General features: G+C 45.0%; 1 protein-coding gene across 2 annotated transcripts in view; it reads left to right on the top strand.

Moving 5' to 3' along the window:
• The window catches only part of TSHR (thyroid stimulating hormone receptor), a 172,659-nt gene that overhangs the window by 54,064 nt on the left and 91,839 nt on the right, over nt 1-26,756 (top strand). For both annotated transcript variants that reach the window (XM_077463574.1, XM_077463575.1), the window contains exons 3-4: nt 17,039-17,110; nt 22,482-22,556. In XM_077463574.1, the coding sequence (XP_077319700.1) occupies nt 17,039-17,110; nt 22,482-22,556 (147 nt within the window). The remainder of the gene's footprint in view (nt 1-17,038; nt 17,111-22,481; nt 22,557-26,756) is intronic.

Genomic DNA, 26,756 nt, shown 5'->3' with positions numbered 1-26,756 from the left:
TTTGCGGAGCCATACTGTGGCCCATCGTAGCTTTAATGGGATGCCACCTCATCCCATTAAAACCGAACACATGTTATTAATCACATGGTTCTGAGGCTAATTTAATGCAGATAAGGCCCGGTTCACACTGATGCGACAATCGCTCTGACTTTGGAGCTTTTGTCACATCAGAAGTCTGACCCAAGTCGGACCCCATTCTGTACAATGGAACCATTCTAATTGGTAACTTGGACTGCTCCAACTTAGAAAAAGGTTTCTGCAGTACTTTTGGTCCGATTTTGGTACGACTTGCATTGACTTCTGTTAAAGAAATCGCATGCAGGTCGTGCCTAAGTCACACTGGGGTCCGACTTCAAAGTCACGGACAGTGTGAACCTGGGCTCAAGCAATAGGTTCACAAAGTGCTTGCCCCTCATTCCTCTCCATCCTGCCATTTGAAAGACAGGCTGAGTTTCACAATAATTCGCCCTCTAGAGGCAGTTTTCTGGCCCCCCCCCCCTTCAACTTTCAGATACTCGATTTGCCTCGGTGATCCTAGTGGAACTTCCCCCCCCTTCTGCCCGCAGCCTCTTGGGGCACATCACAAGTCCCAGGAGGGTGTAGGTCCATTCACAGGGCACAGCGCCATTTGCACATCTGTAGTGGGGAGCCAGTTGTGAAGCTGCAAAGTGTCACAACCGTCTTCCCATAGTTAGAATTGTAATGCCGGGGAACCTGAAGACCCGACTCAGGTGATGACAGGACTGGATCTCTGGAAAGGTAAGTGTGCTTTTATTAAAAGTCAGCAGCTACAGTATTTGATTTGAACCTGCTGACTTTTATTTATTTTTATTTTTGGGGGGGGGGGGGGGGTGGACTGAAGAACCTCTTTAACTTCGTGGCTGCACTGGGCCAAGTTTGGGAATTTGCTCTGACGGAAGCAGATGCCACTAAGCTAAGCTGGACCTAGGAGAGGACACACTGCACATACGCAGTCTGAATGAACCAGACCAGCCGCTAGGGGGTGCATGATTGTGAAATTCAGGACAGTGAGGAATGAGAGGTAAAAACTTTTTCTGAAGAGGACCCCCAACAGCTGGACCTTATCTTATTCCACCATGGCTACAGGAGGAGCTACGGTATGTACTATTTCTTAGATGTAGAATTGCATAGGGTGATTATTTTTAAATCTTCCTGAAATGCGATTACATTTTAAAATGAATGCAAAGATTTGTTTCTTTCTTTTTATTTTTTTAGGTCTTTATTCACAGGGGAGATTCACCCTCTCTAGTTGTCCTGATGTCACCATTGTCACCAGGGCCGCTCATAGAAATAATGGGGCCCCCTTCAGCCTACCTGATGGGGCCCCCTTCAGCCCCACCCTCAACCACATCCCTGGCCCCTCCTGACCCCGCCTTGAAAAAATGGACAGTTATGGCTGGACGGTGTCAGTAGAGCAGTGGACAGTGTCAGTAGTTTTAAAATGTATTTATACATTTTTTACAAATGTAATTTTTTTTTTTCAATTTAATTTCTTCTTCTTTATTTTTTTTTTATTATTTGAACAATTCTTTTTTTGGGAGAGGATGTTGGCAGTGGCTCAGATAAGTAGGACCGTGGATGGTGTCAGTAGAGAAGTGGGCGGTGTCTGTCATTTTTTATTTTTTTTACAATTTATTTTTTTATTATTATTTTTTATTATTTTTACAATTTCATTTTTAAATATTTATTTATTACAATTCTTGTACAGATTCCCCAGTCCCTTTCTCAGCAGCCTCAGCAGCTGAAGATGAATGTACAGGAGACGGGCTCCTGTTCATTTATAAACTGAAGCATAGTAAACACAGTTTACGATGTTCAGTTATGAATGGACAGTCAGTGATCACTGACTCTGTGCATTCAGGAAAGGAAAGGGCCGGTAAATTACATATTTACTGGCTCCTTCCTCCGCTTTCCATCTTGATAGATCCAGGACACGGTGAGCCGTAACAGGACACAGAGATCCGGGGGAGGGCACGGGGAGCCGGAGGAGGGCATGGGGAGCTGGAGGAGGGCATGGGGAGCTGGAGCAGGGCACGGGGGCCCAGAGAGTAAGGGACATTTGATGGGCAGTCGAGAATGATCGGTGTGGCGGTGGGGGGAGTTGCAAGCACCGATCTCCCTGTGTGGCTGTCAATGAAGCAGCTGTCAGCTGCTTCATTGACAGCCACACAGGGATATCTGTGTTTGTAACTCCCCTCACCACTGCACTGATCATCTGTGAGGCCCCCCTTGCTGAGCTGAGGACGCCAGGCCCAGTACAACAGGGCTGGTGTACCATGCCTGTACCCTGCTTGTCACTATTTGATTGGGACTGAAAGTGATAGGAAAACCTAAAATGTTGGACCAGCCCTTTAAGTGAACCATGACATTGAGGTTTTTTGTAGCTGAAATAGGGCAAATTTGCACATTTTTGCGATTATATGCTCAAATGAAAAAAAAAAAAATAGGAATAATATATGAATAATAAAATTTTAAATAAATACACAAAGCACTAAAAATCATCATAAATAAATAATAAATCAATAAAATAAATTGATATATGAAATGAAATGAAATGAAATCATACATGTAGCGCTGGCTCCTGACGAGCAGGCGCTATATGTTTTTTCAAAGTTAATTTTCCTGAAGCCACAGTTGGGTTTTGGGGCTAATTTTCTAAATTTCTGGTTTAAGTACCAGTCCAGCTGAGTTGCACTGGGTTCTCCTTGACCACAGGTGTCACTGTCACCGCCGACAAGAGTAAGAACGCAGTTTAACTGGATGTATAGAATGCCATTGTTTTCTCTGAACCAGCCCAGTGGGAGTGCTCTCCTGCTGTGCATTCTGGGAGGTGGTATTTAAGGTACCGACATCACGTGCACGGGTTCTGGAGATTTTCTGCCTGTTCGGTTCAGGTGGTCCTCCTGACCCATCCCCATGGCCCTCCTGGCCTGGGGTGTGGAACCATGCATTTCGAGTCTCGGGGGTGGCTAGCCCGAGGCAACGCAACTGCAGGGACATGCCTGAATGGATTTCGGGGCCTATTGATCCACAGGTGGTCCGGTGCCATCTCATCTGAAGGGAGAGGCCCAGCAACTGGAGAAACCCCAGGGGAGGACACTTCAGGAGAAGGCCGTGCGCAAGGCTGGCTTCTTTGAAGGAGCTTGGAGGTTTAGTTGAAGGACACAATCTGGATCTACACTCATATGGTATTGCCAGATCGGCTGAGAGATACTGGTACCGTATGATAGCGCTTTAACTTTGTCAAATATCCCACGCTCAAGTGTACATCACAAGTCTGTGGCAGAGACTTTGTCTAACACCCTACCGACTGCTAGGCCTAGTGAGAGGAGGTCTATCCGGGGGTTGTAAAATCCAGTTGTGAAACAGTTATTCTCTGGATTTTCCTATAAGAGTCTTTCCATTTTTTGCAGTCTAAAGTACCTGAACTTACTCCTAACCCTCTACCCTTCATTGAGAGACTCTGTTTCTGTTACAAATAAATAGGGATAAGCTTCCTGTTCGAGTCGAACGTACGTTCGACTCGAACATTGGCTGTTCGTGCGTTCGGCGAATTCTGAACGTTTTGGCCGTTCGCGTCAAAATTCGAGGGACGCGCGCGCGGACCATAATGCACTGCGTTGGTGCAGTGCATTGCTGCCCGATGATTGGCCAAGCATGCACTGTGACCCCGCATGCTTGGCCAATCGCAGCGCCGGCAGCGAGGAGAGCCATGATTGGCCACAGGCATCCTGCCTGTGGCCAATCATAGCTCAGGCTGTGTAGTGCACGCCCCACACTATATAAGGCCGCCTTTGAGGCGGCCTCGTGTAGTGTGTTACTTAGCATCTGAAGCAGTGGGTGTTCTGTGTACCTTCAACACAGTACACACCAATCGTTTTTGGCTGATTTCCTATCTTGCTGCTGTGTAGTGGTTGTTGTCTGTGCCCTGACTGCAGTATACACCACTATATTCACCTCACCTATATAGCTAGTGATCTAGCTTTAACCACTTAACAACTGCCCATTGCCGATTAACGGCTTCAGGGGGGTTGTTTAACTCTGAGAGGCCGTTAATTAACGGCCTCCCAGAATTCTGCTCTCGCGTGCCCCGAGGTGTGCGCACTCGAGAGCATCCGTGACCGCCGGGTCGCATCACGGATCACGGTAAACGGCCACTCATAGCGGGCGTTTACCACGTGATTGCTCCGTCAAATGACGGAGTGATCACTTGGAAACAAACCGGCGTCATGTTATGACGCCTGTTCCTCCCTCCCCTCTCTGTACCGATCGGTACAGCGGAGGGGAAAGAGATCGGTGTCAGCAGCGATGTGGGCTGCATCTGCAGTGCCCACATCGCTGCTCACCGAATTTAACCCCTCAATTCCCTGCCAATACCAGTGCATACTCTGCAGTACCCTGCCATTACTCTGCAGTACCCCCCATTACTCTGCAGTAACCCCCATTACTCTGCAGTACCCCCCAATACTCTGCAGTACCCGCCATTACTCTGCAGTACCCGCCATTACTCTGCAGTACCCGCCATTACTCTGCAGTACCCCCAATACTCTGCAGTACCCTGCCATTACTCTGCAGTGCAGTACCCTGCCATTACTCTGCAGTACCCCCCATTACTCTGCAGTAACCCCCATTACTCTGCAGTACCCCCAATACTCTGCAGTACCCTGCCATTACTCTGTAGTACCCCCCAATACTCTGCAGTACCCTGCTATTACTCTGTAGTACCCCGCCAATACCCCGCCAATACTCTGTAATACCCTGCCATAAATTGCCATACCCAGCCATACTCAGAGATACCCAGCCATACTCGGTGATACCCTGAAATACCCAGCCATAGACGCCCCCCACCTCTCACCGCCCTCCGGTGCTTCTACCAACTCGCCAGTACGATCAAAGCCAGAATCTTTTTTTTATTTTTTATTTCAGGCTTCCCAGCCTAGAGGTGAGATGTAGGGTCATATTGACCCCCCAGATTTCACTGTAAAGAGGACCTGTCACCCCATATTCCTATTACAAGGGATGTTTACATTTCTTGTAATAGGAATAAAAGTGATCAAAAATATATTTTTGGGGGAAAAAATGTCAAACTAAAATAAATAAAGTAAAATGAACAATAAAAAAATAAAATAAAAATTAAAGCGCCCATGTCCCCATGTGCTCGCATGTGCCACACATGTGAGGTATCGCCGAGAATGTTAGAGCGAGAGCAATAATTCTAGTCCTAGACCTCTTCTGCAACTCAAAACATGTAACCAGTAAAAAAAAAATTAAAGTGTCGCCTATGGGGATTTTTTAAGTAGCGACGTTTGGCACCATTCCACGGGCATGTGCAATTTTGAAGAGTGACATGTTTGATATCTATTTACTCAGCATAACTTCATCTTTCACTTTATGCAAACATTGGGCTAACAAGTGGTTAATAATAGAGCTTGCAGTCAGTAGTGTTAGGAGATAGTGCGTGCTGTCTGCGTGCTCTGTACCCAGTACATACCGCTATAATATAGGGCAGGCCCCTACTTTCAAACATCCAACTTACAAACATCTACTTGCAAACGCAAGGAGACAGCAGCAAGTGAGATGAAAAAAGATGGACGACAAAACTAATTATACAGGGGTGATAACCCTTCCCTATGTTTTCCAAAAAGCTTAAAGATAGTTTTTTTGACTGGAGCTACACTTTAAAAATGTACCGGTTGAAAATGACAAACAGATTCAACTTAACACAACAAACCTACACAGTCCCTGTCTTGTTTGCACCGCCTGTATACTGCTGTTCTGAGTATATAGGGCCTGGGGGCCACACGCATTTCCTTTTTTTAATATGGGTACGGGGTTCCCCTTAATATGCGTACAAGACCCAAATAGGCTGGTAATGGGCAGGGAGGGCTACCCATGCCATGTTTCTCAATGATTTTCAACCATATTGCAGGAACCAGATATAACATTAAAACCGCAAGCAGTTTTAAATGGTGTTATTTCCGTTTAATGTCATTTTGTGCAGGGACTGTTCTAAACACGGGAAACACGTGGCACTTCACAGGCATACTACAGACACCCCCCAGGCACCATATTTAAAGGAATATTTCACTTTTTTTTTTTTCACTTTAATCGTCATTAAAATCAGTGCTCCCGCCAAAACGGCAGTTTTTAAAACTTTTTTTTGCAGTGACCCATGTCCCCTGAGGCAGGAGGCAGGTCCCCAAACCCTTTTTAGGACACTATCTTGCATATTAGCCGTTAAAATTAGCACTTTCCAATTCGAACGTTCGAGTCCCATAGACTTCAATGGGGTTCTAACGTTCGTACCGAACGCGGGGGTCGTTCGCAAGTTCTGGTGCGAACCGAACCGGGGGGTGTTCGGCTCATCCCTACAAATAAATAACCCAAAAGAAGATTCAGTGTCAGTTTCCACATTTCTTTGGGCCATCTACCATGGGAATCCCTAGAGGGAGAAGCAGTCAAGAAGGTAACGGTAAGCCCAATAAAACCAGCAGCTCTTCCTTCAGCAGCTCCTTCTGGGGTCAGTGCTACATACATAAATAAATAATAATTAAACCCTAACCTTAAAAAAATATACTAAATAAATTCTTATTAATAATAATTCAATAATAACACCCACATCCAGATTTGTATTACTATTATTATTATAATTATATTATATAATAATGTATTTATTTATTCTGTGAGGGTTAGTGTGTTTAGTTATTTATTATTAATGTTTTATTATTATTTATTACTACATATTAATTATTTATTGTATTTATCTATTTATTATTTATTTATGATTATTTTTATTGATTTGTGTATTTATTGTACATGTATTTATTAATTTATTATTATTATTAGTAATAATAGTATTAATACCCTAACCCTAGAAAAAATAAAATAATAATAAATAACCCCAACCCTTAACCCTAACCCCAACCTCTAATCCTAATCCTAACCTAACCTTAACTCTAATCCCTTACAAACAAAAAAAAAATAACAATGAATGAATAATAATAATTAAAAAAAAAAAGAAATTAGCTGATGGAGAAGCTAAAAAAGCTAAAAAACCTAGCAACAAATGATTCAACAGACAATAGTTTTTCTCTATTGGGCAATAAAAAATGCCAAAGCTCCAAAACGCTGCATAAAAACTTGCAAATCGCGCATGGAAACGTGCCAAAATTGGGCATTAAAAATGCACAAAAAAGACTTAAAAACGCAATTTCTTGACTTCAATGCTGCCTGGTAGTTTTGCAACAGAAAACCTGAATTTACTCAGGATCACCGCAAATGCCGTCACTTCCCAAGGAATCGGAGGAATGCAGCTTCCATCTGAGGCTTCTCACACTGACATCTTGCTGTGTGACAGGTTCAGCTTAAAAAAGAATGGGTTTCACATTACTTCCGTGTATACAAAGTAATGGATGATTCTTTAACATTCTCCCGGAGTGTAGCTGTGGATAAAGGGCCTCTTATTGATAAATTGTTATATCCTAAAAGAAGGAAATGGCTTTGGATGGTTCGCCCCCGGCGTAGTGAGGCGGTGATGGGCTGCCACTAATTGCAGTTTATTTGAAGAGCAGACCGATTCTACCTGTTGTCATTATTGGAAACGTGGGAAATATCTGTGGCTGTGGGCAGAGGCGGCTCTAGACTTTGTGAGGCCTTAGGCAAAACTTAGACATGAGGCCCCATTCACGCCCATAATGGGAAAAATATTATAAAAACGATAAAAATGAACTGTATAAATGTGCATATATTAACTTAAATCCTATGAACTATGAATTTACAGTTTCTATAAATTTCTCTAACCAATTATTCTAATGATACAGGAGACAGTCAGAGACTGTGCAGACAATGCTCCAGGAGACGGTCAGAGACTGTGCGGACAATGATACAGGGGATGGTCAGACTGTCTGGCCATGATACAGGAGATGGTCAAAGACTGTGTAGACAATGATACAGGAAATGGTCAGAGATTGTGTGGACAATGATACAGGAGACGGTCAGAGACTGTGCAGCCATGATAACAACAGAATGAGCATAATTGATAACTTAACAGTCTAATGCTTCTTCATCGTCAGCAGGTTTATGGAGAGGGTAACACTGCTGTATTACTTAACTGTAATAGAGAAGGTGGTACTGGTAAACCATTCTGGGTGTACTGTCTGGCAGAGGAATATGAATGACAAAAATATCTGCACAGAATTATAAATCTTTTGGTAGAGTAAACATTTCACATATGTGTGTGAATAGATGTTTGCCTGGCGTTAATTTTGAAAGCAGAATGAGCAAGATAAGCAGCAAGATAAATAATTGAAATAAAAAATAAAATAAGCCCTCCAGTTTGAACGACATCCTGTCTCATTAAATGGCATTCAACTGAAATGTACATGCCCTCAGCCTGTCATTCAACAAGTGGTGGCTGGTGCTCAAAATTTTGGGGGGGGTGCAAGCAAACTGTGCCATCAATTGTTGCCACGGTGCCATCAAACGCAGCCACTGTGCCCATCAAACGCAGCCACTGTGCCCATCAAACGCAGCCACTGTGCCATCAAACGCAGCCACTGTGCCCATCAAACGCAGCCACTGTGCCCATCAAACGCAGCCACTGTGCCCATCAAACGCAGCCACTGTGCCCATCAAACGCAGCCACTTTGCCCATCAATTGCTGCCACTGTGCCCATCAATTGCTGCCACTGTGCCCATCAATTGCTGCCACTGTGCCCATCAAACAAAGCCACTGTGCCCATCAAACAAAGCCACTGTGCCATCAAAAGCTACTAAAGTCCAAAGAGAATAAGAGAACCAACCTTCAGTATGGTGGAACTATTTTAATCCTATTGATCCAGGCAAACCAAAACCTCAGTAAAGCAGATGACAAGTTATTTTTACAATGTGGGAAAATAAAACTGTACAATTATACATGAACTATTATTAATTTGAGAAAAGAAGCACTTTGCCATGAATGAAGAAGCCCCTCCAAGAATTCATAATATGACTTAAAGCCGGGTTCCACCCTAAAGTGGAACCTCCGCTGATCGGAACCCTCCCCCCCTCCGGTGTCACAATTGGCACCTTTCAGGGGGGAGGGGGGTGGAGATACCTGTCAAAGACAGGTATTTACACCCACTTCGGGGCATAGACTCCCGTGGGAGTCTACGCCATTTCCTGTCCCTGCGCGCTGTCTGCTGGGACACACACGGGTCTCAGAGACAGCGCGTAGAATTCCTATTGCGCTGCGCGACTCGCGCATGCGCAGTAGGGAACTGGGAAGTGAAGCTGATTCGCTTCACTTCCTGATTCCCTCACCTAGAATGGTGGCGGCAGCAGCAGACGAGAGCCGAGCGATCGATCGGCCTCGGCTGCCGGGATCGCTGGAACCCGGGACAGGTGAGTGTCCATTTATTAAAAGTCAGCAGCTGTAGTATTTATAGCTGCTGGCTTTTAATATTTTTTTTGTAGGTGGAATCCCTCTTTAAAGCCCATGCAGAGATAATATGGTCTTTGACTTGGGGGTGCATTGTTGTAGTAATAAATATATATATATATATAAAATATTGTGCTTTCGACAAGTCAATGCTGTATTCTAACAAATTCTGACATTACATTGGAGCAAGTACAATTTACATATTATATATATATATATATATATATATATATATATATATATAAATAAATAATAGTAGTGCTTTATATAATATATATATATATATATATATATAATAGTGCATATATATATATATATAATATCGTGCTTTTGGCTAAGTAAATGCTATATTCTAACTTGACATTACATTGAAGCAAGTACAATTTACATAATAAATAAATAAATATATATATATATATTTATATATATATATATTTATATAAATATATATATATATATATATATATATATATATATATATATATATATATTATATATATATATTACAGTTATAGACACTACCTGCTCCTGCTCCTCGCCTTGGTGACTTTGGTAGCAGGACTCAGAGAAGCAACACACAATGTTCTCTCTCTGCCCTGCAGTGCACTCTGGGAGTTGTAGTCTCTGCAGAGCACAGGCACCAGACGGCCATGTTGAAGTCTGTGTGCCTGTGCTCTGTGGGAGAACTACAATTCCCGCCATGCACTGGGGCCGCCGTCGCCGACTTTAGGGGAAGGGCTAGGACTCGAAGGACGGTGTTCTGCCTAATAGAGTCCGGCCATCGATATGTGTCCGTTCCGTACTGCGCATGCGCAGTACGGAGCAGACGAAGCTTCGGAAAATCTCCGAAGCTGAACGGCGCCTGCGCCGTGAGTGGAGGAGGTAGCCCCACTATCCAAGCGGACATAGGGTTTAGAATTTTAGAGGGCCCCTCGCGGGCGAGCTTCGCTCGCCACGCTTCGGGCTCGGCCTCGCTGCGCTCGGCTCTTTTTTATTCTAACTCTATGTCCACTTGGATAGTGGGGATAGAACCTGGACTCACGGCGCAGGCGCCGTTCGTCCTCGGCAATTTTCGGAATCTGTGCTCCTGTGTACTGCGCATGCGCAGTACGCAGAGGACAGCATCTGATGGAGGACCCTAATTGACAAGACACCGGCGCTGCAGCAGTCGAGCCTGCTATTGGACGCAGGCAGCATGACCATGCCCACACCATCCACCACCATGATGTCGAGCGACTGTGCACATTAGTTTTATCCCCCCTACTCGTCCACCACCGCGGAGCGCGGCGGTGGATCAGCTCACTCTACACCGCAGCTGTGTGCAGCGTGCCCGCCGCCCACTCACCCCACCACTTGCGAGTCCCAGTGCCCCACATTGTACACAACAACAGCACAACACCTGAAAGGCAAATTAGGCAATTGCGCAACGGCGAGGCCCTTTCTGTGGGCGAGGCCTAAGGCAATCGCCTAATTTGCCTAATTAAAGAGCCGCCTCTGGCTGTGGGGGCCTTGCCTTCTAGGCAGAGAGTCTCGTTTAATCTTCGGGGTGTTTATTTAAGTCTGTCAGGGCGCCCCCTGATTTGGCTGCATGGCTGGATGAGCGGTGTGCCTGCGCCGGCCCCAGCGCTCAATGCGTCCTTTGTGAGATTTCCTTCTCCCGGTGATGGCTCAATCACTGGCTCTTTCCATCGGCTCTGTCAGTGATGACCCGACATATGAATCTCATTTAACATTCTCTAATTCTACATGAAGATTGTTATTCCCTCCTCCACGTCTGCCATAGACCCCGGGATATATTACATTGTTGTCCCCCCTCCATGCTTACCATAGTCCGGGAATCTGTTACATTGTTAACCCCCCTCCATGTCTAACATAGACCCCGGAATCTGTTACATTGTTATCCCCCTCCATGTCTATCCTACACCCGGGACCTGTTACATTGTTATCCCCTCTCCATGCCTACCAGAGACCAAGATCTGTTACATTGTTATCTCCCCTCCATGATTACTAGAGACCCGGGATCTGTTACATTGTTATCCCCCTCCATGTCTACCATAGACCCGGGATGTGTTACATTGCTATCCCCCTCCATGTCTACCAGAGACCCAGATCTGTTACATTGTTATCCCCCTTCCATGCTTACCATAGACATGGGATCTGTTAGCTTGTTATCCCCCTCCATGTCTATCATAGACCCGGGATCTGTTACATTGTTATCTCCCTCCATGTCTACCATAGACCTGGGATGTGTTACATTGTTATCCCCCCTCCCTGTCTACCATAGACCCAGGGATGTGTTACGTTGCTATCCCCCTCCATGTCTACCAGAGACCCTGATCTGTTACATTGTTATCCCCCCTCCATGCTTACCATAAACATGGGATCTGTTAGCTTGTTATCCCCCTCCATGTCTACCATAGACCCGGGATCTGTTACATTGTTATCCCCCCTCCCTGTCTACCATAGACCCAGAATCTGTTACATTGTTATCCCCCTCCATGTCTATCCTACACCTGGGATCTGTTACATTGTTATCCCCCCTCCATGTATACCATAGACCCAGGATCTGTTACATTGTTATCCCCAAGGGGTGTTGCTAGGTGACAAAAAGAAGAACTGGGGGAGTGACGTGGCTTTTTTTGGGGGGCTGGGCAATGGGGTTGTGTGTCTTACCAGTGCCGATCAATGCTGACCAGTAAACACACCTGCCTAACACTGACCTGCCTGACCTACATACACTGACCTACATTATACACTGACCTACCTGACCTACATACACTGACCTGCCTGACCTACACACACTGACCTACATACACTGACAATGACATACATACACACACTGTGCACTGTGTGTCTGACCTACCTCAGCTCAGCCATGGTGTGTGGTCACAGCAGGCAGTCAGTCAGGCTGTCGTCCCCGTCAGATAGGAGAGGAGCCGAGCCACCCACCGAGCGGGGATGTAGCATTCCCGCGTTCTGGAGACTGCAGGCTAAGATGGATGTCACATCACACATCCTGCGGTCCTGGCATTGGCGCTGCAAGCTCCAGAAGGCAAGACCTGCGACCCTCGGCCACTTTCGGCCTCTATGGCACTCGGCCACTTTCAGCTGCTATGTCACTCGGCTACTTTTGGCCACACTTGGCCACTTTCAGCTGCTATGGCACTCGGCTACTTTCGGCCACTTTCAGCCGCACTCACTAACAGCTCGGTCCCGGCAGCCGCTGCTCTGGGCTAACTGCAGCATTCCATAGACTCTAGGCTTTTCGGGGTCACATTCGGGGCTTCAGCCCCCCCCAGAAGCCCCTGTTATCCCCCCTCCATGTCTACCATAGACCCAGAATCTGTTAAATTGTTATCCCCCCTCCATGTTCTTCACAATGCTCTTCTGGAGGAATGATCAAACATTCCCATAGACACACTCCTAAACCTTGCGGACAGCTTTCCCAGAAGATTTGCAAAGGCAGGTGTCCCAATACTTTTGACTAAATAGTGTATTTCAGTAAAAAAAAAAATGTGCCTGGAGTTTAGCTGTTCTTCTTTGTGCTCGCACTTAGCGCACGTACTGGCTGCTTTTCTGCATTTTATACCTCGAGCGGCACTCTATTTTTCTAGCTGGAGAGCTGGCAGCAGCAACAAAAGGGAACATACAAAGGTTTTTCTTCCCTCTGCACAACAAAATCAGTGTTTTTTCATCCTTGGCAGGAAACGCGATCTATGGCTATTATTGGACTTTTTATTTTCCAGAGCTTCACCTGATTGAGTTAACTCCTCAGGCCCTGTGACTCTGGAGATCTCCGGCTTTTCTAGGCCTTTTTCCTCAGCTGAATACTGCCGGACAAATGTCTCTCGGGTCGCCAGCACTGGAAGGCATCAGCAAACTAAGGTTGAGGAAGGTCCTCAACCTTAGTGAGATCAGGGCCAGGTAAGTTCTTCCAAAACTTTCCATGCCCCAGCAGTAGGAAAAAGTTTATAATCATAAAGTACAGGAATTCTAAATATGTAAAAGAGTAATCAATCTGATTGTAACCCCCAGGGGAGAATACACCCCAGAACATTATCTCATTGGGATTGTGGCCACCGGTGGTAGGATAGCCCCCAAATCATTGGTGTCACTTGTATCATGGCCTTCAGGGAAGAATAACCCCTGAATTTATCAGTGTCAGAGGGATTGTGGACTCCTGGGGAGGCTATCCCTTTAATTTATTGGTGCCAATAGGACTGTGGCCCCAAGGGAAGAATAGCTCTGAAAGTAATTAATGAGATCATGGCTGCTTGGGAGACTAGCTCCTTGATTTAATTGGGGTCAATGTGATGGTGGCCCCCAGGGAGGAAAAGCTCCAAAATAATTGGTGTCAGTGTCAAATCCCATTCCAAATCAGCAGCTATTGCCGGTGTTGTGTCGAATACCCCGTCGGATAGTGTCCGCCCTGTGCTGAGCTTGCGCAGTACAGAGGACGAGGAGACGCAAAGGTCTCCAAGAATGGTGCCTGCGCACTGAGTCCAGGTTCAAGCCCCACCATCCAAGTGGACAAAGAGTTAGAGTAAATAATTGCTGAGCAGAGCAAGGCCGTGCCCGAAGTGTGGCGAGCGAAGCGTGTCGAGCAAAGCGAGCCCACGAGGGGCCCTGTTACTAAGTGCTACCGTATGTCCAGGGCAGAAGGCACTAGCAAGTGCGCAGGCACCGTTCATCTTTGGAGACTTCCGGAGTCTTCTGTCCTCCGTACTGCAAAAGCGCTGCACCTGAGCAGTACGGGGCGGACACTATGCGATGGGGGGACATTTTTTGGTAGAACACTGGCAATGGCACCATCCGAATCAGTGTGACGCCGACATTGTGGCGCTGCACTGATTCCCAAAAGTCGTTTCTGTACTACTTTTTGGCGACTTCAGGGTGCAATTTTCATAGACATCTGTGCAGAAACCCGCACAGATGTCTCTGAAATCACCCTTGAAGTCAGACTGACATGAGTGAAATCGTGCAAGTTGAGCTGAACTTGTACAATTTCATTCCCGCTGTCAGTGTGAACCTGGGCTAAGGTGCATTCACACTTGCAAATGCAAGCTGTCTGCAATTATAAGTGAGAACCCCACCCAGCGAGGGGGGGGGGGTTCCCACGATGAGCTGCAAGAGACAGCATCCTCCCATTGCTTGTAATGCAGCTGCTGCTCGCATGCTAAACCCGGCCATAGAGATTGGAACCGTGCATGGGCAGGCTAATTGTACTCAAGTCGTTCAATCAACTTGGGTACAACCAGCTTGTCAGATTTTACTATTATAGCCACTAGCAGTAATTACTGTGTTCTCCCAGTGTGGACGGCTTGTCCCACCGGGAGGTTGGTTGCAGGAAAGAGAATTGCTCTGTATATGGCAAGCTTAATCACAAGAACCCCCGCTTTGGTTCTTGCATTCAGTCACAGCCAGGGTGCATTCGCAAGTGTAAAAAAATTGTCACACCAAATTCCGACCGTCAAGAAAGCAGTGACGTACAACGGGACTAGAAAAAGGAAGTTCAATAGCCAGTAGCCAATAGCTTCCATCTCGTAGTTTAATCTGAGTATGCGTGAGTTTTTGCACGTCAGAATTGCATACACACAAACGCATTTTCGGATAGGAACTTTTTCCGATCAAAAAAATTGAGAACCTGCTCTCATTTTTTTGCTCACCGAAATTTGGCCAGCAAAAGTCCGATGGAGCATACACACGATCGATTTTCCGCCCAAAAGCTCTCATCGGTCTTTTGCTGGCTGAATTTCCGATCGTGTGTGCGTGGCATAAGTGTGCAGGAAGCTGAACATTTTGGCTGCAGTGAGCCACGGTGAGTGGGCAGTGTGATGCACATTTCATCACAATATACAGTTCCACATTTTTCATTTTGTTATCAACTTTATTTAAAGAGGAAGTAAACTCTCCCACTCTGATGTATCTTTTCATTTAGTCCATATTAATAAGTAATTATCAAACTATAGTCACTGTAATCCAGCCCAAATCGCATATTACTTGCTGTTTAAAGAAATTGTAAAAAACTTGTTTCCAGGGGTTAGGCAGCGCCATCTTAAGTATTGTTTTCTGAGTCCACAGTGGAGTGTATTTCCACCCTTACATTGAGCACTTCCTGTACTGTTAACCAAGCCTCCATCTCAATCCAACGTTTCTATGGCAACCCTGCTTCCCTGTTCATAGCTGACTTGTTTATTTCATAGTATTTACTTGTGCTGATTACCTAGTGTTTGCCTGTATGAGTCCTATCAGCTTCAGCTGATAAGACTGCAGTACTGCTGTCCCATTCCCTGCTTTACACTGTATGTGAGGTCACATGGTGTGTAGGAGGAAGCTCTGAGTGATTAGCAGCCTGCTGGGAGTTCAGTGCTGTGCCATAGGAAGTCCTGATAACAGATAGATAAGACATAGCGAGTGTGCTGTAAATCAGGGAAGATCTGGGCATGCTCAGTGACGTCATTCTAAAGAACAAAAGGGATTACAACAATACTAAGCAAGTAAGGAGATATCTACAAGCAGTGTTCATTAGGGTTTTTTATGCTAATTCACATGAGACAAAGTTGTAGGGGAGGGTTTACAACCACTTTAAAGTGCACAAAGTGACACTGCATTCATGTCACCGCACAGCAGCACGGTGCATTGTACTGCTGTGCAGTGGAACACATCGCCATCTAGTGCGCTACGATAAAATGCAGCATTTCTGCGATGCAGTGTGAACAGGGCACATAGAAAACAATTGTAATAATAATAATATCCTACATAACATTCATAAAGGTTCGGTAAATGTCATAATCCAAGAATCAGAAGACAAATTACTATCAAGTTGGTAGCTTACACCCATCCAATTAAAGTGATTGTAGAGGTAATTTTCTTTTTTTTTTTAAATAACAAGCATATCATGCTTACCTCCACTGTGCAGCTCGTTTTGCAAAGAGTGGCCCCCGAACCTCATCTTCTGGGGTGCCCATGGTGGCTCTCACGGCTCCTGCCCGCACTGAAAGTGCACTTGGAAGTAAAGTCGCTGTAGATCCGAGGGGGGCATGCAAGGAAAATAAAAAAACAGCATTTTAGCTTGCACATGATTTGATGATAAAAACAGCAGAGCTTCCCCTCATTTCAGATCTACCCCTTAGATTTAGAGCGACTGCACTTCCAAGTGCAATTTCAGTGCAAAGTGGATTTGCTTTTCGTAAATACCCACCATTGTCCTGTAAAACCCCATGTACGTTTGTTCTATGCAAACTCGAATGTTACTCGGCTATTTTCTCTGCAGAAGAAACTTGTCTAAACCCCCCCCCCGTAGTTTTATGCAGGCATCCTGTAGTTGGTGGAGTTGTCGGGCCCCTCCCACAGCTCTGCGCTCTGCACAGGTTATGAACAACACAGTGATGATGTCGCTGCTACTTTTACAAGGTGGTATCTGGGTTTGTATAGGCAGTTGGTGAACACAAAGTGAATATATATCCTTTTTGGCTATTGAGGAATATATTTTAATGAAAATTATTGTGCCCAGACTTCACCTTAAAGGTTTCAGTACACTTTTTTTGTTTTTTACTATAGACTTTCAGTACAATCTAACACAATGTATTGATCTTACAGGAGACTGGTGGAGACCAGAATTGCTGTTATTCCCAGAGGAGCCTTCTCCACCATTCCCAACATCACTCGGATGTAAGTATCGCCTCACAGACTGCCATTCAATGCCCAACTGCAAGTGTACGCGAGCCCTTAGGCTACATTTAAGGAGGCCTCTGACTCCCAGAGTAGCCTAATCTCAATGTTACCACCTAAATCCAAAAGAATTTGGGGAGCAGAGAAAATGGACAAAGGACTGAATTTTCTCTTTAAAATAACAAAGTAAAACATATTTCTTTTTTTGTAAGGGAAAACAAGGCTTTCTTTTTCTTCCAAAAATTATTAAAATTTTTATACAATCCATACACAAAAAATTCCAGCCAGAAAAAGACTGATGAGAGCTTTTCATCGGAAAATGCGACTGCGTGTATGCTCCATCGGAATTTAGCTGTCCGAATTTCCGCCAGCCAAAAATTGATAGCATGTTCTCAATTTTACCGACGGAAAAACTTTCTATTGGTAATTCCGATCGTGTGTATGCAATTCCGACACGCCAAAAATCACCCATGCTCAGATTCAACTACGAGACAGAAGCTATTGGCTACTGGCTATTGAACTTCCTTTTTCTAGTCATGTCATACGTGTTGTAGGTCACCGCGTTATAAACGATCGGAATTTGATGTGACCGTGTGTAGGCAAGACAGCTTGAGCCGAATTCCGTCGGAATTCCCTCGGGAAAACCATCAGAGCTTTTTCCGACAAGAATTCCGATCGTGTGTACGCGGCATTACAAAACTGAAAACAAACACACTTTTTTATTTTGATCTGTGGCAGATTTAAACAAATTGTTTCTGTAGGTAAAAAGTATTCTTGATACTGATTAGGTTGTTTAGATTGATCAAGTCCGCCTGTCCGTTTTTCAGACAGACCCAATCAGGCCACCCATTGTCCTCTATGGGGAGGTGGATGTCCGCTGATCCAACAAAATCCATTGAAAACAGACGTATGTCGATACGTTCGCCATCCGTCCAGCGGGTCGGATCAGATGGGATCAGATGAAAACGTACAGGTCCATCTCTGCACAGTGAGAGGAGACGGACCTGTCATCCGCATGCTCAGTGGGGATCAGCTGAGCGATCCCTGCTGAGCAAGCGGAGCCCGTCAAAACAGATCCGCCCCGTTTGAAAGGAGCCTTACATTTATGCTAAATGTATGATTCTGTTATCGTAACGTATTGCAAAGTTATTTACAAATGGAATGCAGGCTTTTTTCAATGTTGTGTTTTTTAATGCAACACTAGAAAATGAATGAACATGAACAAAACAAAGACAAAGAAAAAGTTTTAGGGTTGTAAAGTTTCAGGTTTAAAAACAAAAAACGAGCATATTATACTTACCTTCTCTGTGCAGTTGGTTTTGCACAGAGTGGCCCAATCCTCCTCTTCTGGGGTCCCTCAGCAGCACTCCTGGCTCCTCCTCTTCTCGAGTGCCTCGTCAGGGAAGCGCTCTCCTTTGTGGGCACCCATGCGGGCACGCTCCAGTGTCCTGCTTTTGCATCTATTCACACAGAAAGCAGGACTCAGCCCCACCCCCTAGCACCAGCGTCATTGGATTTGGGAGCCAATGGCTGCGCTGCTATCAATCCATCCAATCAGGACCCGAGACACTGGCCTTTGCTGGTGTGCGCATCCACGGCGCAAGATAGAGGGGGTACAGGTAAGAGGGGGGGGGGGGCGCTGCAGCCTTACAAGAGGGTTTTCACCTCAATGCATAGGATGCACTGAGGTTTACAACCCCTTTAAAGGAGAAGTACAGACAAAGCTTGTTTGGCTGTATTTCTCCTGTGGATCACAGGAGCCTGAGCCAGTTCCCACCCCTCCACAGCCCAGCGCTTCAGTGAGCGTGGGGGGAGGGGCAGACAGAGTTGGTTACTATCATGGGGCTCTGAGAACAGAATGATCAGTGGTGTTTGATCGCTAGATTCTCAGTCTTAGCCCCTGTACACGCGGTCAGAGATTTTGCCAACCAAATCCGCCGGATTTTGTCCGACGGATTGTGTCCGAAACTGTTGCATACAAACGGTCGGGCCAAGTTGGCGAAAAATCCGATCTTTCAGAACGTGATGACGTAATTTCGTTACGATGGGACTACATTCAGGCTAGTAGCCAATAGCTTTGATGTAGGAATTTGATCTGAGCATGCGTGGCACTTGGTCCGATCAAAATTCTCTACACATGATCGGAATATGTCCGACCGGCCCATGTTGGAAAATTAGGTCCGACGGATATTCCGACGGAATCAGTCCGATGCATACCACACACAGTCGGATTATCCAGCGACGCGGTCCGATAGGACACATTCCGACGGATTCTCCGACTGTGTGTACAAGGGCTTATAGCCGGCGTGGGACAGATGGAGCATTGGACTGACACTGCATCCACCTAGGTAAGTATGATTCTTGAAAAAATAAAAAATTGATTCTGTACTTCTCTTTTAAATATGAAGGCCTCATGTGCACTGTAGCTAAAAAACAAAATGCCTGTTTTTTTTACTTTTTTTTCTGCCTCTAAATGCCCCACTATGTTAGCCCATGCACACTATAGGCATTTATAGGTGTTTGGAGACGGGAGCGTTTAGGAGCAGAAAACTGAACAGATCAAAATCGCATTCAGGAGAGGAGTGTTTGAGTTGAAAAAACACCCAATGCTCCTAAACATGTTTAAATATACCTAAAGGATAGGTGCATTTATCACTTCAGCGTTCATTAATTTTAATGACCAGAATACTGTTCAATTAAAGTGGTTCTAAAGTCTAATGCCGTGTACACATGATCAGAGTTTTCGTTGGAAAAATCTTGGATGGTTTTTCTGACGGAATTCCGCTCAAGCTTGGCTTGCATACACACGGCTATACAAAAGTTCTCTGAGCTTTTGACCATCAAGAACGCGGTGATGTACAACACTACGCCGATAAAATGAAATGCTTCCGAGCATTCGTCGAATTGTTTCCAAGCATGCGTAGGAATTTTGCGCGTCGGAATTGCTACAGACGATCGGAATTTCCAATCGGAACTTTTTCCGTTGGAAAAATAGAGAACCTGCTCCCAATTTTTTGCTGGCGGAAATTCCGCCAGAAAAAGTCCGATGGAGCATACGCATGGTCGAAAATTCCGACCAGAAGCTCTCATCGGACTTTTCCTGGCGGGATTTCCGATTGTGTGTACGGGGCTTAAGGCTTTGTTCAGACTATCTTGGCATGTGCCATGTGGCTCACAGCAGGGGTCCAGTGCGTCCCCGTTCACCATTTCAGGTCCGATTTCAGCACAAACACAGGGCTCCTGTGCAAATTCGCACTGGGGACCTAGCAGAGATATGTGAACCGATTCCATAGAGACCCAGTCAAAGTCTCCTGCTATTGCGAAATGGATGCAAGGAACTCGCATTCCAATTCGCAAAAGTGTGAACCCAGCCCCAAGGTTTTTTTAGCTTAATGCATTCTATAAATTAGGGTAAAGAAAACTGCTATGTAACAGAAACCCTCCACCCTTGCCCCCACCCTTATACTTACCTGAGCCCATTCATGATCCAGTGCTGTGCATGAGAGTCGAGGCTCTCCCAGCTATGTCTCTCCTCCCTGAGCATATTGATAGCAGCAGGAACCTAGGCTCCTGTTGCTGTCAATCAAATGCTGAGATGACGAGTGGGGGGGCCGAGCCAAGCCACCCAGTCTGTGTCAATAGATGCAGACAAGGCAGCTCGGGAGCAAGCCCGCACGAGCGCCTTCATTGCAAACGGCTTTCTATGGGTGCACTCGCTGAAGAGGAGGAGCCAGGGGCACCAGCTCGGAGCTGCTCTGTACAAAACCATTGTGCAGAGCAGGTAAGTATAACACGTTTGCTATTTTACTTAAATGAAAAAAAAAGGGAACTTATAATATCACTTTAATATTCTGGCCACTAAAATGAATCCAATAAATGCTTGACGCATCTAAACACACCTAAACACGGTTTTAACGCTGCTTTTCTCCTGCCAGGAGAATAGTGTTCTGAAAAGTTGGGCAAATGCCCAGTGCGCATGGGGCCTAACGGTGTGTACACACAACCAGACTTTTCGACAGCAAAGGTCCGACGGAACAAATCCGTCGGACAATTCCATCGTGTGTCGAATCCGTTGGACTTTGGTGTGATTGTGTGTAGACAAGTGCGATTCGATGGACATCCGTCGAAACTCCGTCAAAGAGTCAGATGGAATTCAGCCCGTCAAAAAGTCTGGTTGTGTGTATACGGCATAATGGTTAGAAAAACAGAAATAGTTAAAAAAAATAATTGCAGGAAAATAATGATTCAAGGGAGAAAGGGAGGGATGAGTCAATAAGGCCTGATTAGGTACACTAAAGCCCCATACACAATATCAGATTTTCTGCTGCTTTTTTACTTCAGATTTACCAAAACCATATAATATGAGGTCAAACCTTAGGAGTTTCAATTTGTATGCAATCAGGCAGGCCCTTCCACTACATGGTTTTGGTAAACCTGAAGACAAAAATCAGTAAAAAATCTGATAGTGTGTATGGGGCTTAAGGGGTAATACGGGGTTAAATAGGACCAAAACTTATATTTAAAAAAATGACATTACTTGCAAATGAAAGCTCATCCCTTTGATCTGTAGATTAATGGATAGGAGTAGATACAAAAAAAGTACTTTGTACTGTATAGTGTCCAAACAATGTTTATAGAACAATGTTTATAGAACACTATGGGGATTATTTACTAAAAGCAACTCCACTTTGCACTACAAGTGCAAACTACAATTGTAAAGTGCACTTGGAAGTGCAGTCGCTGTAGATCCGAGGGGGACATGCAAGGAAAATAAAAAAACAGCATTTTAGCTAGCACATGATTGTATAATAAAATCAGCAGAGCTTCCCCTCATTTCAGATCTACCCCTTAGATTTACAGTGACTGCACTTCCAAGTGCACTTTGCACTTGTAGTTTGCACTTGTAGCGCAAAGTGCATTTGCCTTTCGTAAATAACCCCACTGTGTGTCCTTGTCAGACAGCGCATTGGTCATATATTTGTCTATAAATGCACATCTGAGGGGAAAACAGGAAAGACGGTGAGGTGGAACAGATAGATATTGTACAGGGTGTCATTTAGGCTGCATTCACACCTAGGCATACTGAGAAAACTGCCCTGCATTTGTGTGTGCATTTATTTCAATGGGCTGCCCTACGTGCAAAAAACATGGCGAAGTAGCTCATGTAGCTCTTTGCACATTGAGCTTTATGTTTTTAACTTTGCAGTTTGATGCACTTGTTGCATGTTTTTTCCACGTGGAAAAATGCACATCTGCTGCCAGTATCTGGGGTACCGTTAATAATGATGTGGTGTGAATAGGGTCTTATAGTAATAATGACAGCAGGCTCGATAGACCTATATATTAACAATATAACCCTTCTTCCCCCTAGTTTCATTACTCTGGATACTGAGCTGAGGAAGCTGGAGGCCGGAGCTTTTCAGGGACTCTCCAAAATCAGCCAGATGTAAGTAAATGCTGATGTGCCAGAATGACATCACACAGCACACAGAATGACATCACGCAGCACATAGAATGACATTACGCAGCACACAAAATGACATCACGCAGCACACAGAATGACATCACATAGCACAAAGAATGACATCACACAGCACAAAATACAGCACCTGGAATGAAATCCACACAGAGTGACATTACACAGCACACAGAGTGACATCACACAGCACAGGATACGGCACACAGAATGACATCACATACCTGACATCACACAACGGCATCATACTCTAGACACTAAAGCTTTGATTTAAATCGATTCTACTTATAGCGCCTTGAAAAAGTATTCATACCCCTTGACATTTTCCACATTTTGTCATGTTACAACCAAAAACGTAAATTTATTTTATTGGGATTTTATGTGATAGACCAACACAAAGTGGCACATAATTGTAAAGTGGAAGGAAAATGATAAATGGTTTTCAAAATTTTTGAAAAGTAAATATGTGAAAAGTGTGGCGTGCATTTGTATTCAACCCCCTTTACTCTGATACCCCTAATGAAAATCTAGTTTAACCAGTTGCCTTCAGAAGACAGCTGATTAGTAAATAGAGTCCACCTGTGTCTAATTTAATCTCAGTATAAATGCAGCTCTTCTGTAAAGCCCTCAGAGGTTTGTTAGAGAACTTTAGTGAACAAACAGCATCATGAAGGCCAAGAAACACACTAGAAAGGTCAGGGATAAAGTTGTGGAGAAGTTTAAAGCAGGGTTAGGTTATAAAAAATATCCCAAGCCTTGATCATCTCATGGAGCACTGTTCAATCCATCATCCGAAAATGAAAAGCATATGGTACAACTGCAAACCTACCAAGACATGGCTGTCCACCTAAACTGACAGGCCGGGCAAGGAGAGCATTAATCAGAGAAGCAGCCAAGAGGTCCATGGTAACTCTGGAGGAGCTGCAGAGATCCACAGCTCAGGTGGGAGAATCTCTCCACAGGACAACTATTAGTCGTGCTATCCACAAATCTGACCTTAATGGAAGAGTGGCAAAAAGGAAGCCATTGTTGAAAGAAAGTCATAAGAAGTCCCGTTTGCAGTTTGTGAGAAGCCATGTGAGGGACGCAGCAAACATGTGGAAGAAGGTGCTCAGGTCAGACGAGACCACAATTTAACTTTTTGGTCTAATAGCAAAACGTTATGTGTGGCGGAAAAATAACAATGCACATCTGCCTGAACACACCATCCCCACCGTGAAACATGGTGGTTACAGAATCATGTTATGGGGATGCTTTTCTTCAGCAGGGACAGGGAAGCTGGTCAGAGTTGATAGGAAGAATGGGTGGAGCCAAATACACTGAAATCTTAGAAGTAAACCTATTATGCCTCGTACACATGATCAGACAAAAAGCTCCCATCAAACATTTTCCGTCTGAAAATCCGACCGTGTGTACGGGGCATTAGAGTTTGTAAAAGTCTTGAGAGTGGGAGGAGGTCCACCTTCCAGCAGGACAATGTCCCTAAACATATAGCCAGAGCTACAATGGAATGGTTTAGATCAAAGCATATTCATGTGTTAGAATGGCCCTGTGAAAAGTCCAGACCTAAATCCAATTGAGAATCTGTGGCAAGACTTGAAAACTGTTCAGACGCTCTCCATCCAATCTGACAGAGCTTGAGCTATTTTGCAAAGAAGAATGGGCAAAAATGTCCCTCTCTAGATGTGCAAAGCTGGTAGAGACATCCCCAAAAAGACTTGCAGCTGTAATTGCATTGTAAGGTGGTTCTACAAAGTATTGACTCAGGGGGGCGCCATACAAATGTACTCCACACTTTTCACATATTTATTTGTAAAAAATGTTGAAACCCATTTATCATTTTCCTTCCATGTCACAGTTATATGCCACTTTATGTTGATTTATTACATAAAAGCCTAACAAAATACACACAAGTTTTTTGGTTGTAACATGACAACATTTCAAGGGGTATGAATACTTATTTAATGCACTGTAAATCCACTTTATGTTCACCAAATGCCTTTGCAAATCCAGATATTACCTTGATATCATCACTGTACTGTGCATAGCCCTGGACTGGGACAAAAATTTGTCCCTGGACTTCAAGCAGGCCGGCTCAAATTAATTTAGCAAACACGCACAAAAACAGAATATAAACTATATGCAATTGCTCAAAAAACATAGGTGAAAACATTCCACTGTAAGTATAAATGTTTTTTTATATTTTTATAAACTCTTTATTTAGAGAAAAAGATGCATTCCAATGTTACAGAATGACATGATTTGAATGAATGACTTATATCAGGGTCCCCAGAGAGCCCCCCCTTATGTCAGGGTCCCCAGAGAGCCCTCCTTACATCAGAGTCCCCAGGCAGCTTCCCCCTTGCATCAGGGTCCCCAGAGAGCCCCTCCTTACATCACTTTCTCCAAAGGGCCTCCCCCTTACATCAGAGTCCCCAGCGAGCCCCCATTACATCACAGTCCCCAGAGAGCCTCAGTCTTGCATCAGGGTCCCCGGAGAGCCTCCCCCTTACATCTGGGTCTCCAGAAAGCCTCCCCCTTATGTCGGGGTCCCCAGAGAGCCTTCCTCATACATCAGAGTCCCCAGAGAGCCTCTCCCTTACACCAGGGTCCCCAGAGAGCCCCTCCTTACATCAGGGTCCCCAGAGAGTCCCCCCCCCCCACTTACATCAGGGTCTACAAAACCTCCCCAACTTACATCAGGGTCTCCAGAGAGCCCCTCCTTACCTTAGGCTCCCCAGAGAGCCGCTCATTACATCAGCGTCACAAGAGAGAGGGTAGACAGTGAAAGATGATGTAATCTCTCGGCTGTCCATGGCTGCACAGTAAGACCCCTTTCACATCACACCGCCCATAGCATCGGCGGTAAAACACCTGGCTCTCCCGTGCTGCCTGCTCGCTCTCCCATGGTGCCCACCGCACGGCTGCAAAGAGGCCATGGCCTGGCAGTGAGCTGTGGCCCTGTGGTGGGGGACCTCTTGGACTCGGGGCTATGGGCCCCATATTCGGGGCTATAGCCCCAAAAGCCACCCCCTAGGGGTGACATTGGCTGTCACTGAAACCAGTGAGCCATCGGCCCACTGGAAAACTTCCGGTAGTCCCAAAGGCCAGTTCATGCCTGGCATAGTCTGTGCAGAGAGCAGAGTTGTGGGTGGGATGCTACTATAGAAAACGAGGAGGGGGCGGAGACGAGACCAGTCACCCTGCACAAGGAGAGAGAGCAGCATTGAGCGGTCTTTATTATGGGAAGCTCCTGCACAGAGGGAAAGTCTTACACTGGATTCCTGCACAGATCTATAAATACACAAAGCACACCAAGAATAGTACACATGACAAATGTATTTCGATTATATTTGCTGATCCCGGAGCTCAGCTTTAAATTAGTAAAGTAGTTTTTCTTATACTTATTATTGGTGTCATTCTTGTTCTTGGGCTTTTACTAGAATTGAGACAATTAAACATTTGTTCCCATTACAACATTATGGTTGGCACTTGGTTGCTTGCAGTGGCAGCACAGACAGTCGACTCGCCTGCATTCCCTCCAATAGCAGCAGACTGAGGTGAATTTAGGTCCAGATTGATGTCATTAGTAGGGCTCAGCGATGATATAAGGAGCAATTAGATTGTGCTGATTAGTTTATAAGGAGGTAAAGATCTTAATTTGGCCCTCAAGAGCTCTTATGTGGAAGAGACATGGAAGCCTTGTGTCATCGCCTGTATCAGCTGCATGGAGGGAAACATTTTGTCATTGATGAAGGTTGGAGTGGGGGGGACAGCCAATATAATGGTGGTCGGCTCTTTGGATGCAGTGGGGAACATCTGCCAGAGTAGCAATGCTGAACACTGTGCATTGTCTGCGCTTTGTTAATATGCACGGATGTGCAAACAATTTTCCGTACAGAGCAATAACAGGCATGCAGCTGTGCGCTAATTAACGCACTTCACCAAAACATACACATAAATATATGACTACCTCATTTTATTAACCCCTTCCCGCTCGCCACATGTATATTAATGGAGGAAAACCGCCCCTATCAGCTAACATTTTATTTTATTTTTTTTGGTAATTGTTCCTAAATGTAAATGAAAAAATTGATATTTATTAGTCTACGGAGTCCAGAGTTGTCCTGTTTCAGCCAAAAATTCTTCCTTGGTCCTCTGGTCTCATGC

This window comes from Lithobates pipiens, unplaced genomic scaffold, assembly GCF_037356315.1.
Source record: "Lithobates pipiens isolate NorthernLeopardFrog02 unplaced genomic scaffold, aLitPip1_a1.2 Scaffold_30, whole genome shotgun sequence".
Lineage (NCBI taxonomy): Eukaryota > Metazoa > Chordata > Amphibia > Anura > Ranidae > Lithobates > Lithobates pipiens.
Note: the sequence above shows the minus strand (reverse complement) of the source record. Positions and strands in the feature narration are given on the sequence as shown.